At 40.9% G+C, this 18,334-nt stretch overlaps 2 protein-coding genes across 5 annotated transcripts in view; one reads left to right on the plus strand and one right to left on the minus strand.

The window, feature by feature from the left end:
* The first annotated feature begins 15 nt into the window (after window positions 1-15).
* Window positions 16-8,699, plus strand: LOC110986133 (integrator complex assembly factor BRAT1-like). 4 transcript variants are annotated; one of them, XM_087139251.1, is made up of 10 exons: window positions 16-36; window positions 278-523; window positions 1,585-1,974; window positions 2,473-3,208; window positions 3,502-3,727; window positions 4,426-4,612; window positions 5,044-5,129; window positions 5,343-5,523; window positions 6,018-6,184; window positions 6,731-8,699. In XM_087139251.1, exons 2-10 carry the CDS (start codon window positions 310-312, stop codon window positions 7,547-7,549), a joined length of 3,006 nt encoding a protein of 1,001 aa, XP_086995377.1. In that variant the 5' UTR covers window positions 16-36; window positions 278-309; the 3' UTR covers window positions 7,550-8,699. The 4 variants fall into 4 exon arrangements, with proteins under 4 accessions (XP_086995377.1, XP_022103474.2, XP_022103475.2 ...); XM_022247782.2 differs by lacking the exon at window positions 16-36 and adding an exon at window positions 46-202; XM_022247783.2 differs by lacking the exon at window positions 16-36 and adding an exon at window positions 46-202 and having other exon boundaries at window positions 286-523.
* Window positions 8,391-18,334, minus strand: part of aco2 (aconitase 2) — a 23,975-nt gene continuing 14,031 nt past the window's right edge. The window contains exons 13-22 of the mRNA XM_087139254.1: window positions 17,595-17,688; window positions 16,181-16,318; window positions 15,528-15,639; window positions 14,891-15,013; window positions 14,141-14,290; window positions 13,689-13,786; window positions 13,301-13,394; window positions 12,373-12,505; window positions 11,657-11,778; window positions 8,391-10,568 (exon numbers count right to left, since the gene is read on the minus strand). Coding sequence (XP_086995380.1) covers window positions 10,425-10,568; window positions 11,657-11,778; window positions 12,373-12,505; window positions 13,301-13,394; window positions 13,689-13,786; window positions 14,141-14,290; window positions 14,891-15,013; window positions 15,528-15,639; window positions 16,181-16,318; window positions 17,595-17,688 — 1,208 coding nt within the window. The 3' untranslated portion in view covers window positions 8,391-10,424. The remainder of the gene's footprint in view (window positions 10,569-11,656; window positions 11,779-12,372; window positions 12,506-13,300; window positions 13,395-13,688; window positions 13,787-14,140; window positions 14,291-14,890; window positions 15,014-15,527; window positions 15,640-16,180; window positions 16,319-17,594; window positions 17,689-18,334) is intronic.

Below are 18,334 nucleotides of genomic sequence, written 5' to 3' on the forward strand. Positions count from 1 at the left end.
TCATTGTTGCCACCAACGTTCGAGTAGCTTTGATCAGTAAGTTTAATCTCGTCTCCGCTGGCTGTTTAATATTTGACACAGTACACAAGCTCATCCCGCGTAAGCTAATCGAACGCACCAACTGGATAAGACACAAGCTTACCTACAGAACAAGTGACATACAGTATGTGTTGAGCTGATGAGGTGGACTGGATTCTGTGAAGTAAGTGAAACTGAATCTATGTAGGGTATATTAAGAGTAATGTTTTATGAATTGAACATACCTACTTTCTATTAGACCTACAGCTTAAGGGGTAGTTTGCGGTGTTGATGCAGCTCAGTGCAATGGCAGAATCCACGTTACAGTTGCCTCGAGACGGCAGTACGCGGCGTAGGCGTAACGACACAAATGATGCCGGTAGTGACGCACTGAATTCGCTGCCAGAAGTGTGGAGGGTGCTTCTGGACCCTTCCAAAAAGGTCATCGATGACACTTGCCTGGAGAAGCTTTTATCCTGGATGACAGAGCTGGCCAACTCGCCAGGTATTTGTATGAAGTTTGTAAGAATAAACTCAACCATAATTGTTACGCCCCAACTATAGCATCAGTCCCAACTAGAGTGCTACAGTTGGGCCGGCCCAACTACAGTAGAGAGGTCCTGTGTGCATGATGTGCCCAGCATGTGCCAAAGTCATATTGTTTACAAATGTCATGTCATTGGTCATAGGGCTAGATGAACAGATGAAGTGCCACATTTTAGATGAATTGTGTCAAGTGTGAGACACATTGACTTGGGTAATGTTGAGACATTTCCCACAGACATTGGTCTTACAATAGTTGGGCCAGCCCAACTGCAGCATTACAGTTGGGACTGTCCCAACTATAGTTGGGACTTATGCTACAGTTGGGGCAGAACAATGTCATCTCCATGACATGCCTGCCTGATGATGACCATATCCGAACATGTTTTGTTACAACAAATTGATCTTGTTGGGTGTGTCTGTCAATCCAATCCTGCTTGATAGCTGTACGATCGGTCCATGTCTGGTGGATGATCTGCTGACCTTCCTGCCATGAGATGATCACCCAAATCTTCTCTAATTCACAGTTTTCATGATTGTGGACAATTGATTTGAAACAGGGAAGTGAAGTCTGAGATACCACATAACAACAGAGTTCCATATACGGACATCACTAATTTTTCCCCTTTGCAGCTATCAGAAGGTGATCCTGGCAATAACATGTCATAAAAAGTCAAATTTAGCAGGGAAAAAATGAACTGTTTACCTAGAGGGTACTCGGTATTTTTCAGACCAGTCGCATAGAGTTTGTGCACAGGGTATCAGGTGGTGTCTATGTATGGAACCCTGTCCCAAGTGGAGTTTGCAAAATGCGTTTGCCGTTTGGTTGTGATTAAACAGACTCAAACGGAAAAACTCAAAACAGCTTTGCTCATTTCAGTGCATGAATTTTACAGTGATCTGAATTATAAAGACACTTTGCAAAAGTACTGAATCTTTCAAAATGAAGTAAGCGCAAAAGCAAACTCGGCAAGCTATAAAGTTCCAATGTATTGTATGCATGTATTTGTTTATTATTGATAGCAGCCTTACAGATGATTTTAGATAAGAAGACTGGCGTCATTAGATTTCTCTATCAATCACTGGACCCAAAATGCAACCTCGCCGGCCGCGTCTTTGCCTTGAGACTGTCTGCTGTTTTACTGAACTCACTGAATAGACACTCAGCCATGACTCAGCTGCCCAATGACTATTCAGAAGAAGACGGCCCAAGATTTGACATTGATGCACATGAGAGCAGTAACGTCCTGCACCTCAAGTATGTTTCTGTGATGAGTGACGTAATTGAGCAGCTTCTCGTGAGTGCTTACAAATCAGCGGATTGGCAAAAAGCTTCGATACGAAATGCCTGGTTTGCCTCAGCGGGAGCACTGATTGGCAGTGGGTGCCCATCGGAAATCACTCAGAGATTAGGTGAGAAAAGAAAGATTTTGTCATGGATATTTCTCACGCTGAGCACATGTATGGATAGATGTGACAAAGATCACTTATTTAAAAACAAGGAAAAGTGGGCAATAATTTCCTAGAAACACCGATTGGTATTCATTTTGTGCTGAGTAACTAAGGCACAGTAGGTTTTTAGTTTAAGAATGCTGTGATTTAAGTTTGAATATTCACTGGTCAATGATGCAGTGTTCTGCAGGCTTGTCAATTTTCACCTGCATATTGAAAGTGCAATGTACCAAGTGACATCTGTGAAGAGGAGAAATTTAAACCTGTCTGAAAATCGACATTTCTCAATAACTGTAAATTTCATCAACAGTGAGAACAAGAAAACATGATCAGTTTCTTGTCCAAAAACAATCCAAACCTTGCGGCAAAAACCCATTTCACACATTTCTGACAGGGGTTGGTAAGCGTCAAATGTCATCAAATTAATAACATTTGGTTTTTGTGTTTCATATTTGTCAGATTTTGTGGACATTGCTGTAAGTTCCCTCGAAGACAACTGTTTGTTTGTGGTTTCTGCCTTGCAACAATTCCTTGTGGACTTGATTACAACAATGCACACTTCTTGTGCTGGAGTAAACCGGGTGACCACATGCACAACCCAAGACCAGGCTTTGTACAGCAAAGATGAAATGACCAGTCAGCGCGACTGCACGGATGTGACCGATCGGCGAGCTACTTTGCCTCTGGATGAGACCGAAGAACACATAGAATCTCCACAGAAGAGAAGTAGGCTTGACTTGAGTAAGGCACATCCAATCAAGAAGCAAAGTTGTAATTGCCGCGACCAGCTGAAGACGTGTCTACAGAAAATGACAGAAATCTTGGCACCAGTTCCATCGCTACAGCCACAACAGTTGGGTACAACTAACTGCCGAATGAAACTTGGGACTGCAACTTTGGGAGTCTTAACCAAACTTGTTGAATCAAAGCCAACCGTGGCTCACTCAATCTTAGCGGACATGTCGATAATATCTATCATCTCAGATCTTCTGTCTAGGTCCCACATATCATCAGACATGTGCAGTGCGGCAGTGGACTTTGTGTCGTCATTCCTGCAAATGCTCGATCCAGAGAGTGAACTTCTGGCTGTTGTGATTGGTCTACCGTTTCAGCTCATGAATATTCATCAGTTTGTAGCTGCCATTCATCTGGCATCAAATGTTTTCAGTACCACTCAGTTGTCCAAGTTGAGAAGGCAAGTCGGCAATTGTCGCATTAAGTTTTGTGTCAATTATGATAATGCTTTAAGTTATGTGTCATTTCAAGCAGTGGGTATTTTAAATACATGTACTAATTAAAGACATCCTTTGAGACAAGTGTTTCTTGTAGAAACATGTATGGCTCAATTGGCCATTTTTAAAAATCAATTCTTGGTAAAAGTGCAGTAACTTTGGACTACCAACTCTATGTCAAGTTTGGGAAAGATAAGCTAGTTGCGATGTTTCTTTCATTGATAGAGATTGCACCCTACTTACTTTTTTTTCACAGAAACGACTCCATTTTACAACTGCAAAGTGATGACTTTGGATCGCTATTGAGACTTGTAATGCTTCCAATTGACTGCCTGCTTCCTGAGCGTCAAACTATAGCGGAATTACCTTCAGCATTCAACACCTCTAAAGACCATCTGCTTCAGGATATGTCTGGACATAAATGCCGTTGCATAACAATACTGTGTCATTGTTTGTCTGCATTAGAAAGAATGGTTGATAAGGTAAATCCTAACAAACTCATGGAATGCTAACCAAAAATAGGAATTATCCTATTGGGGTATGGCAGACACAGTAGGGGGCGCTATTTGGTTTAGGGAGTATCATATGTGTATATTCCAAATTTACCGCCTTCAAATAGCACCTTCCTATTGTGCCTGCCATGCTCCAAGAGGGCCAACACTGACTTCAGCGCTAGATTACTTTAAATTAAAGTTGTGGAAAATTTAGGAATCACCATGCATGAATCTATCTTCACTTAGAAATACATATTCATAAGTGTGGCATAGATTTGTATCTTTTGTGGTTTGGTTAGTACAAGCTTGCTTGTAACCTTGAAACAGCCTTCAATGTCAAAAAGAGAGATGCATATCAGAAATGACATCCCTATCTCAATAACCTCAATCTCACATCAATAACCATTTACATGGCTTCATGTCATCATGCCTTATAACAGTAAGTCATGAACTGATAAAGCGAACGTTACTGACTCGGATTTTTTTTGTATTTTTCAAGAAACATCTGTCAGGTTTAGTATGGTCCAATCTTTAGGATGTTCGGATACTCTTATGCATTCTTTTTTTGTATTTTTCAAGAAACATCTGTCAGGTTTAGTATGGTCCAATCTTTAGGATGTTTGGATACTCTTATGCATTCCGTTACCGTCTTTCAGTTTTCCTCTTTTTATATTTGGTTTCTGCAGGGTTTGTACGCTGTTATCAGCCAGCATACCGACTTGATGGATCGTGCATCCTACATTCTGAGTTTGACCCTAGGTCAAAGGTCGCATCGTGTCCACAATTCCTTGAGGTGTCATTTACTCGCATCAGTCAAGGTTACAAAAGCTGTGTTAAGTTTAGCAGTGGCAACAATTGCCTCAACGGTCGGCAGTGAGTCATATTTTGAAACCACAAATCTGGCCAGTATGGCTGTATTTTGTTCTCAAACGTGTTAACAGAACAAACCTAAGATATGTGGAGTATTTAGATCTTCAACAAACGGATGGTTGAGGTTGAGTATATCATGTAAGCATTCAAATGTACTTGGGAATTCCACTAACTTTTTATCCAATCCAATACAGTAAGAAAGCACATTATTTTGCCGTATGGACCAAATGACCTGTGAAATACCACCCTCACGTTTCGTAATCAGAGGAACCCGATGACGGGGAATTTTCTTCCGACATGTCAGAAAGCTGATGTTCTTGTTGGACACAAACAGTTAACTTCAAGGGAAACAGGCAGCCATAAATGTACATTTACCTGTCCTCAAAATGTTTTGAATAGTGACCTATTTGACTATACCTTTTTTTTCTATTTAGGGAACATCAGATTAGCTGAATCCACCTTGATGACCTTGTTTCTTCAGCTAGTGGAGGTTTTGAAAAACCCTGAATCTAATGCGACTGTGAGTGGCTAAGCTTTCTCGTAAAAAATGGCAAATTACAGAGAAGATGACCATTTCCTGGGTAGATTTAAACTAAAATGAGAATATGTCAAATAAAGTCTTTGTGTAAGCAGTTGAAAAAACAGACTGGTTTACTGATTAACCAATAATAACAATTTAACAGAGGATACATAGCAGATGTCAAGAAGTGGGGCCTGATATTTTTCCTTTTAGATCATCACCAAATGCCTTGATGTTCTTGCTCGGTTGTTGCCTGCGTATGCCTCAGAGCTGAAGCACACAGATCCGATGATAGTCGTGGGTGAAACCATGACTAAGAGACTGTGCGACCCTCAGTGGGCCATCCGAGATTCGGCGATCTGTTTCCTCCAAAGTCTGCTAAACTCTCAAACTGGTAAAAGTGCTACTCAAGAATGCGTTCATCGTATTTGAGTTAAAAAAAAAAAAACACACAGATTTGCTATGTCCAAATGCCCGAGTTGCATGCCAGGCACAAATTTTAATATCATGAACCCTTTTCAATCTCACAAGTAAATCCAAATGCAGTGAAATTATGATACCAGAATCACGTATCTATTCCCATTAACAGAATACATAACGACATAACCTCTCAGACTCCTCATGTTAACTCAATGTTATACCATTCTGTAAAAGCTGCTAACATTATTTCATTGATACAATCTTCCAGAGGTTGATGAAGATAATGTAATCTTGAACCTGCCTGAAATGATGGCAGAAATGTTCATGAGGACAGTTCCATAAATTGGGCTCCTTTTGCCCACCAAAATTACATCTTCGGTTTCTTCCATTGCAATTTCAAACCAAAGTGCTCATAAACTGTCGCTTTGTCTAATCTGTACTGATTTGAACATTGACGTATTTTCCCAGATGCATTTTGTGATTGGTTCAAGTATTACAAATTCCATGTGCATATCGTGGATTGCATTCATGATGGGGAAAGCTTTGTGAATGCCACAGCAATGAGTGCATTGGTTGACATCTCCAGACAGCAAGAACTCTGGTTGGATTTGTTGCAGCAGACTGGAAAGACAGAGGTGGGTCGAAGTGATTCAAGACTTCAATTTCACCGTGACAAAACCGTCACCCCCCAAAAAACAGAAAAACCAAACAAAGTAAAAGACTTTATGTCATTAAGGTGAATTAAATTTACATCCAATTCGAGCAGTGAACCTAAAATCTGTCGACAAATGCAGAAGTAAGTTTCCTAACAGGTGCCACCTCATGCAGTGATGTACACTTCTCCTCTCAAGAATTTCCAAGACCAGTCTATTTACCAACAAAATAACGGGATTCCAAATTCTCGACTTGTTAAGTGGTGCATGACAACAGCTGTATCCCTTCATTGGGCAAAGCTCAGTCCATGTCAATTAACTTCCTGCAAACTGCAGTGCTCAGATGAAAGTAGGATGTTTGAACTTTTAAATTAAACAAATTGATGACGTCTTATCGGCTTTCCCGTCCAAAAGGTAGTTTGGGTGATCTTGTATCCACATCTGATTACGAGCATTGTGAAGGAGACGGTGTTAATCCTACAAAATCCTATTTTCTCAACCTCTGTAAATGTCTTCCTTTGCTTCCAGTGTTCATTGGTCGGAGAGTTTGTCAACTTCATTCTCGATGATAGCCAAGGATCATTTATGCGCCGAGCCACAGTGAATGCATTTACAAAATGGCTGAGTGTGTTTCCATGGTTACAGACAGGCCTCCGTGTTCAGTGCCAAGACTCCTCTGACAAGTTACGCACCAGAAAGCAAGCAAGCAATGTTGACACTCTGGCAGATGTACATGCTGGCCCGCGTAACATGCACGAGAAACTGTCCATGGCTTCACAGATACGGTGTGCCATCTCATCTGCCATGTTTGATCGGGATTGGGAAGTAAAGCACGGGGCTTTGATATTCTGGCAAACTCTACTTGAAATGTACTTGCCTACAAGAAATGACACCACACCCCCCGACATGAACAGAAGGATACAAAATTCTCAACGGGACTTACCCAAGTCTCACAAAAACGACTTGTGTGAAGTTACCAGAATTCCTGATGACCCAGCTACATCGCTGGTTAATTTTGTGCACGTCCTCAAAGAGGAAGCGTTGATTGGCAGACTTGCGGCAGTCTTAGAGGATGAAGATCCAACCGTGGCTAGACGGGCATGTCAGATGCTTCTGGACTTGTACAAATGCCTTCAAACAGAGATGGCCGTGAGCGGACTGAATGATTCAAGCCTGGCCGAATTCACGGAGGAAACACAGGTTGAACTCCGAGAGATGAATCTGGTGGACCTGCTGAAAGAGAAAACGAGAACAGGACACATTAATGGAGAGAAGCCACTCTCATTAATTCAAGATATTCTTGCTGGCACTGAAGAAAATAACAGCAAATTCTTAGATTGCTACTAAATCTCTCTTCTCAGTACTTTCTCAGGACAGTTTACCAGGCAACTCTAATCATTCCAAATACTTTATCTCCAATCAAATGCAAGGTTCTAACCTGTGTTGATGGTAATGCATCATTCAAATTATTACACTAAAATATCAAACCACACTAGAAATAGAATGTTATATTTGGTCCAAGTGCTATATACAAGCATGTATATTCATATGTGTCATTGGTTGGATATTCCATTTGGGAGAATTCAGAAGTCTATGGAAATTTTGCACAGGGCTTTAAAGTTATGGAAATGGCAACTTACCTCAAAATGGCTGCATTTACGCATGCATGTTGACATTCGGGTTTTTTTTTTTTTGGTTTTTTATTCCTAAGCTCATGTGAGCATTTGTAATGCAAGACATTTTCCAGGCTAACAGCATTATGATCAAATACCACTTTAGTTAATTGTTACACAGAATTCTTGCCGGTGCTACCGAGCCATCAACAAATTCATCAAATCCAGTTGAATCTAGCGACAATGAGAACATGCACTGTAGATGCAGAGGGTAGAAACTGTCCTTTTCAAGATTGACGAGTCTATGCTAAGAATAGCTTAGGACAAATTGTGCAATTTGAAAATACAGCCGAACCTCGTTAATAAGAGTGCCGTTAATACAAGACTCTGCTTGTAACAAGGAAACTTTTAAGTTTCAATCCTTTGATTCCACTGATTTCATTTCTAATATAACGTTCCTGTTATAACAAGGTCATCAGCAAAGGCTAAAGGTCCTCCTACTGGCAAGGTTCAACTGTATTCAGAGTTTATAACTGTTAACACAAAGTATATCATGCATCCCTTATAAACCAAAATGTTTCTCTAGCATATTTATTCAATCAGTCTTTAGGAAGTATTTTGTGTGAGGTAACCACAGAATAAAACAGAAGTTACATGTACATACACTCTGCCTTTACAACTAACATGTACCGTGTAGCATCACTTGTATACCTCTGTGTTTTAAAACCTGAGCGTGAGAGATATTTATTAGTGCGTGGCAGATACGACCAATGATGTTGGTTTCTTGTCCCTTTAAACGTACAATGAAACAAGGGAAATAAACACTTTCAAAGTGTGATTGCACTTTTGTTGGCTATTAAATTGTTTAATTTGAAATATGTAAATGTGAAATGTTCTACGTCCCCTCCTGATGACTTGTTTTATATTTTCTGACAAGAAGGAATAGAAACCAAGTAAGCAGTGGCTTACCACTACCAATGAGATGACCAAGTTAGGTTGCTCCGTCTAGTATTTACACCAATTTCTCTCACATTTCACGCAGTGGGTGCAACTTTAATATTGCTAGAACACGTGAGCTTAAAATAGCGATTTGTGCTAAACATAAAGTGCAACTTTAGCCAAGGTGAATTCATATTTCACTTTTTAATAAGTGGAGGAAAAGTGACAACCTTTGGAGTAGTTTTTTACATATGTAACAATTGGATGAAAAAAAGCATTACATAATACTGTTACCATACACAGTTTGCATTGATAGACATTTCATCACACAATCAAGTTTGATATGCCACCTTTGATGTCCGACTGTGCCTATGGCTTTCCACTGTGACACACTAATGGCACAAAACAGAAGTCATAGCCACAAAACTACCATATGAAGACAGCCCAATATCAAAGATGGTGGACTGCAAAGGATTGTGGAAGAAATTGTACAGAAAACAAGGGATCTTCATTCCATGGGGACAGTGACTCTCATCAGCCACTGTAGTCTCTGGTAATCACATTAAACATTCCTTTTGTTAGTATCCAAATGGTCTCCACAATCAACATTCCGTGTTTTCAAAATTCACCATTTCTGAATATTTCTAGCACTAGATGTTGCGATATATAAACAACAAAGCTTTGATTGGTTTTTAATCTGAAAAGATCTAGCTCCATCATAAGTCGTACAGAAATCAATCCCTCATTTTAATTTCATAAACTGCCAGTGCGTGACAGGAAAGCCAAGGAGAACTGACCTTCCAAGCTGTACGAAACTTTTCGAATTTGAAATAGTCAACATAAAGAGCAAAACGGATATCAAATCGTGAAAAGGGTCATGTCAGTAACTAATACATACATGTACTTAAAATGGAATTTCTTTTCAATCAGAAAGAAAAAAAACCAAACTGTGGCTCACGCAAATCAAGCTCAACTGCATTGGAGATTACGTGCCCTTCCTGGGAGTAAAAAAAAGCAAGGTATTTAGCCATGGTGATATGTTGCTCTGTATGCCTTGTTTAATAGTCGAGCAGTTTTTAAGCCACACTCGTTTGAGCTAACAGAGCCTATTGACAGGTTGGACTATGGGCACTAAACCAACCACACAGCAAATGTCAGGTAGGATTTGGATTGTCCTAACCTATCGGTTGCAGTAGACTTCACATATTCACACAGAACGTTATTTCATGTAATGGCAATGAAGCATAAATTTGCAAATTTGAACGCAAATGTGAAAACTAATGTGTGGGTCTCCAAATTAGAGATCACTGCAATCCAGACGGGAAAAAAAAAGCTATCACAAGGAGTAATGTAGATGACGCATTGTACATTCAACAAACATCTGCCCATTCAGTAGTCATTTGAAAACAAGTGTTCAATAAATTTCTACGTATTTCTTTTTTTTACAAGTTCAGAGTATCAAGTCGTGACTCATCAGAAAACATTTTCGGCAATATTCAATCAATAAATTTCTTTCTGTTGGCAAATGTATAATTTCAAAACTCACCTTAGTGAAGAGCATGTTATTTAAAAACAAATTTATTACAAAACCGTATAGATTAAATTATGATGACCTGTCCAGAGGGCTAGCTTGTGACCGTGCATTCTAGAAATGTTGGTGTCTGGCTTCCTTATGAGCTTGATTCCAATAACATGCGCATCCTGTTGAGCGCACTGCCTGCTTTGAACCATTCTATCTGTCCCTCGTTCATACTGTGATTCAGTGGGAATTCTTCCTGGCTCCCGTCGCTGTGCACCAACCGACACGTCACTTGCTGTACAGGATTTGACAACAAAAAATCGAAGAATCTTTTAACAGAAAACTAAACACAGAACACTCTATCGCTATGTCAAATTTGGCAGTTACAAATAAGAGAAAAGACAAGTGACAGGATGATTTTCAATAATTTGGAAATGTTTGGAAATTTGCAATACCACTGATTTTTAAAGTGCTCTGTTTAAGAGTGAAACAGATATTTCATGGACGAAGTATTTATCACTACGTCCAAATTTCAAAGGCGTGTTTTTCATTTTTGACGTTTTCAACATCTTGTGGTCACTTTGACACCAATTTTGTGACAATAGCAAGCATATTTTTCTGGAGACAGGGCAACCAGAACTCCATGCTCTTTCTGTCGATGTGCTCAATGCACACAGGTCCATATGTGTGAAGCCATGAAATTCAAATGACCATAACATCATAGCCCTATGTCACACGGAATTGCAACTTCAAATCTGTACTGATAAAGAGGGCTTTTTACCTGCATATGCTAGGTTAAAAATAATCAGGCATGCAACAGCTGGGTGAGAGATGGTCCCCAAAAACGCGACTTTTTAAAGGTTACAAAAACTTGTGTTGTAGATTTTGTTAGCCCAAAACTCATGGACAACTCCCTGCCACCCATAACTCATTGACAGCTCCCTGCCACCCATAACTCATGGACAACTCCCTGCCACCCAAAACTCATTGACAGCTCCCTGCCACCCATAACTCATGGACAACTCCCTGCCACCCAAAACTCATTGACAGCTCCCTGCCACCCATAATTCATGGACAACTCCCTGCCACCCAAAACTCATCGACAACTCCCTGCCACCCAAAACTCATGGACAACTCCCTGCCACCCAAAACTCATCGACAACTCCCTCCCACCCAACACTCATGGACAACTCCCTGCCACCCATAATTCATGGACAACTCCCTCCCACCCAACACTCATGGACAACTCCCTGCCATCCATAACTCATGGACAACTCCCTGCCACCCATAACTCATGGACAACTCCCTGCCACCCAAAACTCATGGACAACACCCTGCCACCTAAGGCTTAGGAAATTTGATCAGTAAAGCACACAAACTCACCGATCCTGGTGCTAGACTGGTTACTCCCAGGAGGCTCACTTCATCGTCTGGCTGGACCTTGTCATAATCAGCAGGGTTGGCAAAGGTCAGCGGCAGCAAGCCCTGCTTTTTCAGATTGGTTTCTGCACAAATAAAAAGAGTCAGGAAACCAGACAACTTCTCAGAGAAGTTAAAAGAAGGTACCAATTGTTGAAGCATGTGAAGTTTTGTATAAAAATACAGTAGTCATCAAAGAACACATTACTTGCATGAGACCAGCATGTTATTATAAAGGAAGATCACATGGACTTTATGGTAAGTCCCCAAACACATCAGACTCAACACATTTTTGGTTGTTTGACAAATCAGAACGGATATTTCCAAGATGGCATAATAGACACTCCCACCATGACCAATACTAACATCCAACACAGCCAGTTACCATCGGCAACGTGATTCCTACCAATAGCGTTCAGCAATACTAACATCCAACACAGCCAGATACCATCTGGAATGTGATTCCTACCAATAGCCTTTAACTCTGTAACTTTTTTTACTTTCCAAACAGTAATGCAGGACCAACAGCATATTACATCACATGTGTTAGTGGTCGATTACAAGAAAGTAATTTGAAAGTATGCCAATGACAGGTTCAGTGACTTGGAAATTTCTCCCTCTGCTAGATGAATTTTTCTTTCTTTTATATCTCAGTCCAGGAGTAGCTATTAGATACATACCATGGATCCTTGCAAAGCTCTTGACAATGATGGCTCTGCCACCCAGATGTCTAGGCTCCAAGGCAGCGTGTTCCCGACTGCTACCTTCACCATAGTTGTCATCTCCAACCACCACCCAGCTCAGCCTCTTTTCCTGCAACAAACAAGCGTTAGTCAGCTTAACATGGTTTTGCAACCTTCCCTGACCCTTACAAGTTTTCTGTGTAAACACAAGACAAACTCTTTGGCATGAATGATTTGCAAAGATTGTTCTTTCAAGCGTAAAAAAAAATGTCAATAAATTAATTTGTGTGAAAACTTAGAAGATGCAGACAGCAAACATCATATTCCTTTCTGTCAGGCAGCATGGAGGAACTACAAATGGTGGGAATGAAACTTTTCTATCCAATGACAATACGTTAACGCTTTCTACCATTAGTAAGGGATGTAAGCGATCAAAGCAGAATGCTACCAAAGTAACGAGCTAGACAAGGAACATATTGTCGCAAAGGTCACAAAACTATCCCTCCTTCGTAACAGCAGAAGAATTCCCAATAATTTATTTCGAACAAGAGTCCGAAAACTATGATTGACAATAGTTGCAAGTATTCCGTTCTTTCATTAATGGGGATGAGAAATGAGTTTTTAATTCAGCAGCAAACAACTACTATCAACCATTTATCAAATGTATTGAAGTGATCATAACGTAAGAGCTTATCAAACTGGCTAGCTTGAGTTTTAAGTTCCAAAATACTAAAATAAATACCACAATAAGGATTTTCCAATTCTTAACGTCTGATTTGGAAAACAGTAGGAATTTTTGTTAAAAAAACTACACAAACAAGTAATAAAAACCTCATGCTCTTGTTTATTGCCAACACTAGACACAATTCAGCAAATCACAGACTTCTTGCAGAGTACTAGCATCTTGCTTAGCATGAATGCTTACCTTGTAATGTCTCGCTGTGTCGGGGACCGGCCCATATTCTCCACTCAACTTGTTCTTGACTTTGTTCAGTTCATTGTTCTCAATGTTGGTAGCACTATGCTCAACACAGTGAATAATACTGATTTAGAATCCAATCTTGTGTCAAAAACAAAATAAGAACATTCGTGTTCCAACAAAAATAAATATGGTGCATCAATTCCTATCTTGGTATTCTTTGGTTTCACTTAGAATTGAAGGAACCTTTTTGTCAACAAAACTAGTCGTAATTGCCACTTTTCAGATTAAAAATCAGGTAATCCAAAAGATTGATTTCTGGTTTAAAGACCTCAAGATCACTCATTTTGGTGGTTTGCAAACTCAGAAAATTGCAGTTTTCCTCAAGACTTACCCAATGAGGAGATTGTTGGAGATGTTGTCTAGATGACCTCGGTACTTGAGCCAAGGTCCAGCTGCACTGATGTGGTCTGTTGTGCACTTGCCTTTGACCTGTTGGTCAAAAACGAGAACTTATGAATATCATTTTCTGCAATAAGAATATCAAACTCATGGACAAGCATGACTGTGGAGACGATCGATCAAAGAGATGAGTTAGGTGTCGTGGTTAAAGTTTGGGACTCATGGCCCGAGGGTTAAGGCTTTGAATCCAACTGCGGGTGACAGGTTGTGTCCTTGGGCAAGGCACTTAACCCCTAGCTGCCTCTCTCTGCTCAGGAGCAGTACCGTCATTGGCTGGGGAGCAACATGTGACAGACTGGCAACCAATCCAGGGGGAAAATAGAAATATTCTCAGTCATTATATAGCAAGGAAAGTAAAGATAAGTGTTGGTCTTTGATTCTCACCTTGATGAGTACTGCCATGCCTTCCAAGTCTTTGCCGTTCCACTTCTCAAACGGACTGAGGAGTTGCAGGCGCTTGCTGCTGGGGTCAACGTCGACGTCCACCTTGCTGTCGGCAGGTGCTTGATAGGTTTCCTCGCCTGCGTCAAATCCCTTCAAGAACACACATGAAAAGCAGGGTAATTCATGACTGTTTATTGATGCTTCAATCTGGGTTTGGAGCTCCTCGTCACAGGGTCAGGGGTTCGAATCCAGCAACTAGTTACATGCTGCAACCTTGGGCAAGTCACTTAGCCCATGTTTGCCTCTCTCCACCCAGGAATAGAAATAGTGATGGTTCTTGTGGGTTTGGCTGTTTATGCCTGAAAGGGCTCTAGTCAAACTGAGTACTCCCCAGGGAGCTGAGATAGCTTGAGAAATGTCCTTGAGCCTGGTGGGCTGGGGTAATACAGTCAATTGAGAGTCCTTCGGTAGAGAAACGTGCTACACATAAATGGACACCACCAGAAGGATTCAAACCAGACTGGAGCTTGCCAATGATAACAGACTGGACCACAGTTTTGCATCTGACTTCAACAGACTTAAAACATGACATCGCTCTTTGTTCAAATGTGCACTTCCCTATGGGGGCTTGACGGATCTTGTCCCATCGCACTGCCATTATGTTGTATGTCTATATGAATGGGTAAACTGTCTCAGGTACATATGAGCATGACATCGACTGACTGAATGGAGCCATTGGATATACTCTACCTTGCCAGGCAGTTCATCTCCATACGGACTGTTCAGCTTAAACTTCTCACCATTGGTTCCGACCAAGTCATCAGTCATGGGATTGAAGTCAAGACGCCCTGCGAGGGCGATGGCTGTCGTAATCTACAAAGGATGAACAAATTCGCAACGGTTACCGCTATTTCATAAAAAAAATTAGATGGATCCATTTGGCAAAATGGTATACCTCAGTGGAAGACATGGACTTGTCAGGAATTTACCGAAAACATCTGTAAACCGAATTTCAGGACTACACTATGACCATTTTGATAGCATTTAACGCCATTTTGCAGGGGAAAATTGTGTGGACTTATGAACTGGAAGACTGCTGTGGACACAATGACAGACTGACAGGGATAGCTTGTAACTTATCATGGCTCCATTATCACACCAAGAGTGGCCCATCAACATAACCCTTGCATGATCTTGATTTCCGTAACTTTTCCATGACTTTTTTCCCGACAGCTGGATTCCAGGGCATCCTATTGTGAAATTTTTCTGGACTTTTCCATGACTTTCTTTTCCTAAACAACTTTCTTTCAAGGCTCTTCCATGGCTACAGGGATCCTGACTTGTGCGAGTCACGTGGATGGGCACTTTAACCACATCTAAAACCTACCTCTGGTGAAGCTACAAACGCATGGGTAGCTGGGTTGGCATCGTTACGACCGGTGAAATTTCTGTTGTAGGAACTGACAATGGTGTTCTTCTCGCCTTTTTTCACATCTTGCCTGAAAAAGAGAAATGATTGACTGTTTGAACAAATAACCAAACGAGTGAGAAGGTGCCATACATTGACAACATCAACTTCAAATTCATTCTTTTCAACATTGTTTTCTGACATAAACTTTCATTTTACTGGTTAAAAGATATACAAACCAAGTTAATGAGCCTTTTGCGACTGATCTTCGAATAAAATCTGATACTATGAGTTCTTTAAATTCACGTGAACATAACAATTTCAATTCTCCATACCAAAACTACTGTATATACCTCGTGATTCGGGGCAAGCTTTTGCTTAGTTACATAAGAGATGCCTTGCACCAATACACTGTTCTCAATGGATAAGAAGGGTACAAAGGAATCAGTCCATTCCAGAGATGGTGGTAGCTATGCAAAAGCTTGCCCCGAATCACGAGGTATATAGCAACAGCGTCTTTAGTCTGGGGAATTAAAATTGTTACGTTTGTGTGCAATCAAATAACTCAGTGTACCAGATTTTATTCAAATTTAACTAGAAAATGGCTTATTGTGACAGTTGAACACACTAACCTGTCCCACTGACCAATGCAAGGACCACATGCATTTGCCAGCACCAATGCGCCACTGTCTCTGAACACGGCAGCCTGGCCGTCTCTCTCTATGGTCGCACGGATCTGCTCCGAGCCAGGAGTCACCGTAAACTTGGACCTAAAACAGCAATCAGTCAAAGTGTCAAGGTTAGATTCCTACGTGGGGGTCACGCTTTGGGCCAGTTGGTCGGCAGCAAAAAGATTCATACTGCAATGAACAAAAGCTCACAGGGATATCAGGTTATTGTTTGCCCTGTCCAACATCTGTGCTTTGGGAATGATTGAGCACTAAACGCAATGCAGTGATAAGGACAGCACGAATGAGCCTGTGTCATTTTGTACTGGCAAGCCACTGTTTGTACATTAAGGCTGGGCAGAATTATGTTCTATATGAGCCCCGAGCGGGGCTCAGAGAGGGCGCAATTTTCCTAGCAACGGATGCCCCTTTGGTGGGAACTGCACTTTGCTGCTTCACGAACGAGTACGAAATACAAGTGCTGCAGTCACATCGCTACTGTATAAATAAACTGAACACTCCCTACCAACATGGCTCTTTTCAACCAACGAGGGGGTGCTTCTGCTCAAGGCAGATAAGAAACACATGCAAAAGTCTGGACTGTTGACATGTACAAGTGCGTGCTGTCAAACCCAAAATAATCCATGTATTTATTCTAACACAAATATCTCATTAATCCAGTGTTACATCTTACACCAGCATATCTGTTGCTATGTCCTATACATGATTATCAAAGCAAACATAGGCTGAGTTCGGGTGGCTTGTTCTCATATGTTCACAAACAGCTCAATTTGTTGTTCGTGAGTGTCGGCTGCTCAAATGCCGGGAACTTAAAACCGATTATCGCTGGTAGTGGTGCTACAAGAAAAGTGGTGGCGTCCGTTACGTTCTTCGAGGGTTAATGCTTGGATAAGTAGGCAGAATTCGCTATATCTAAATGGGAACATTCATTTCAGTGTTATGGAAAATTATTTATGTTAATTTTGCCAAACTTCCCATTGTCTCTGGCTTTGTAAGCCATCTCTCTACTTTTTGCAGCTCTTCAAAAATCAAAATCTCACGAGTTTTTCTGTGTGTTCTGTACAACCCTGACAAGGAGGTGGTGTGTTACCATGTTCCGAGAACAGTGTTCTTGGGTCGTGTTTCCATTGCCCCAGCACAAAACAAGAAACCCATATCAAAAACAGGCCACCCGAACTCGACCATTAAGCACAAATCTTTGATTTGTATCTCATTACATCAATTTGAATTGCAAAAAAACTCAGTCCAAACAAGACTCTCTTTTTGAGTGTTTCGCAAGTGGTTTTTGGCAGCACAAGGTTTCTCAATGTTGCTCAGAGGCTGCTGAATTTAAGAACGCAAGTTCAGAGAGACTCACTGAAATTTCAGGCCTTTGCTTAACGCTTGCTTGGCAATGCTAGCCGACCGACTCATATCCTCATAACTGCTGTTTGTGCAGCTCCCAATCAGACCTACAGAGAAATCAAAGTAAGCGACAAAACTCACACAGATAAAAAACAACAAAAACAGTTTCGTGCTCCGAACATCTTCAAAACACTACTTTTCATGACATCGTTTTCTTTACCTTTCAATTTTTTTCATAGAAATGAGAAGATTTTGTTTTCAGAAACCTCTGACCACTGCAGTCAACAATTGTTTTATTCCATGCAGTCAAACAGACAGTTGAGACGTTCTGATTATGGCGAGTTTACTGAGAACAGTTGCAATGTTACAAGACATACACCCCAGGCACACAAACAGGTACAAATGCCTTTAATCAACGACCTCCTGCTGTCTGCAAATTTTTTGAAGCTTCTGGAAGACCCTGATTGATTTTCTGCAGGTAGTTTAAAGAACACCTCCAAGGAAAACACGTTTTCTCTGATTTTATCAGTTTAATTAAATACAGAAGTATCCAAATCGAATGCAGCGTCATTTGTCTTCAGAGCTCAACTGTAACAAGTTAAAAAGGTTTTTTCTGTTCATGCCAAGATGCGTATTCTGAATGTGGACTGCGTCATGCTGAGAAAACAGAGAAAACGAGGGTAACCCTCGTCCTGTGCATGTAGCCATTGATTGGCACGCACAAGGGTTTAGCCACTACAAACACAGGGCGAG

This window comes from Acanthaster planci, linkage group LG07, assembly GCF_054643075.1.
Source record: "Acanthaster planci isolate LZ-2023a linkage group LG07, COTS_SCS, whole genome shotgun sequence".
Taxonomy (NCBI): Eukaryota; Metazoa; Echinodermata; class Asteroidea; order Valvatida; family Acanthasteridae; genus Acanthaster; species Acanthaster planci.

Bases quoted from the DNA above. Each gene is read 5' to 3' on its own strand.
- LOC110986133 (XM_087139251.1), top strand. From the start codon at position 310: ATGCAGCTCAGTGCAATGGCAGAATCCACGTTACAGTTGCCTCGAGAC. The intron at 3,728-4,425 runs GTAAATCCTAAC...TGGTTTCTGCAG, and splicing joins TAGAAAGAATGGTTGATAAG to GGTTTGTACGCTGTTATCAG. The intron at 5,130-5,342 runs GTGAGTGGCTAA...TTTTCCTTTTAG, and splicing joins ACCCTGAATCTAATGCGACT to ATCATCACCAAATGCCTTGA.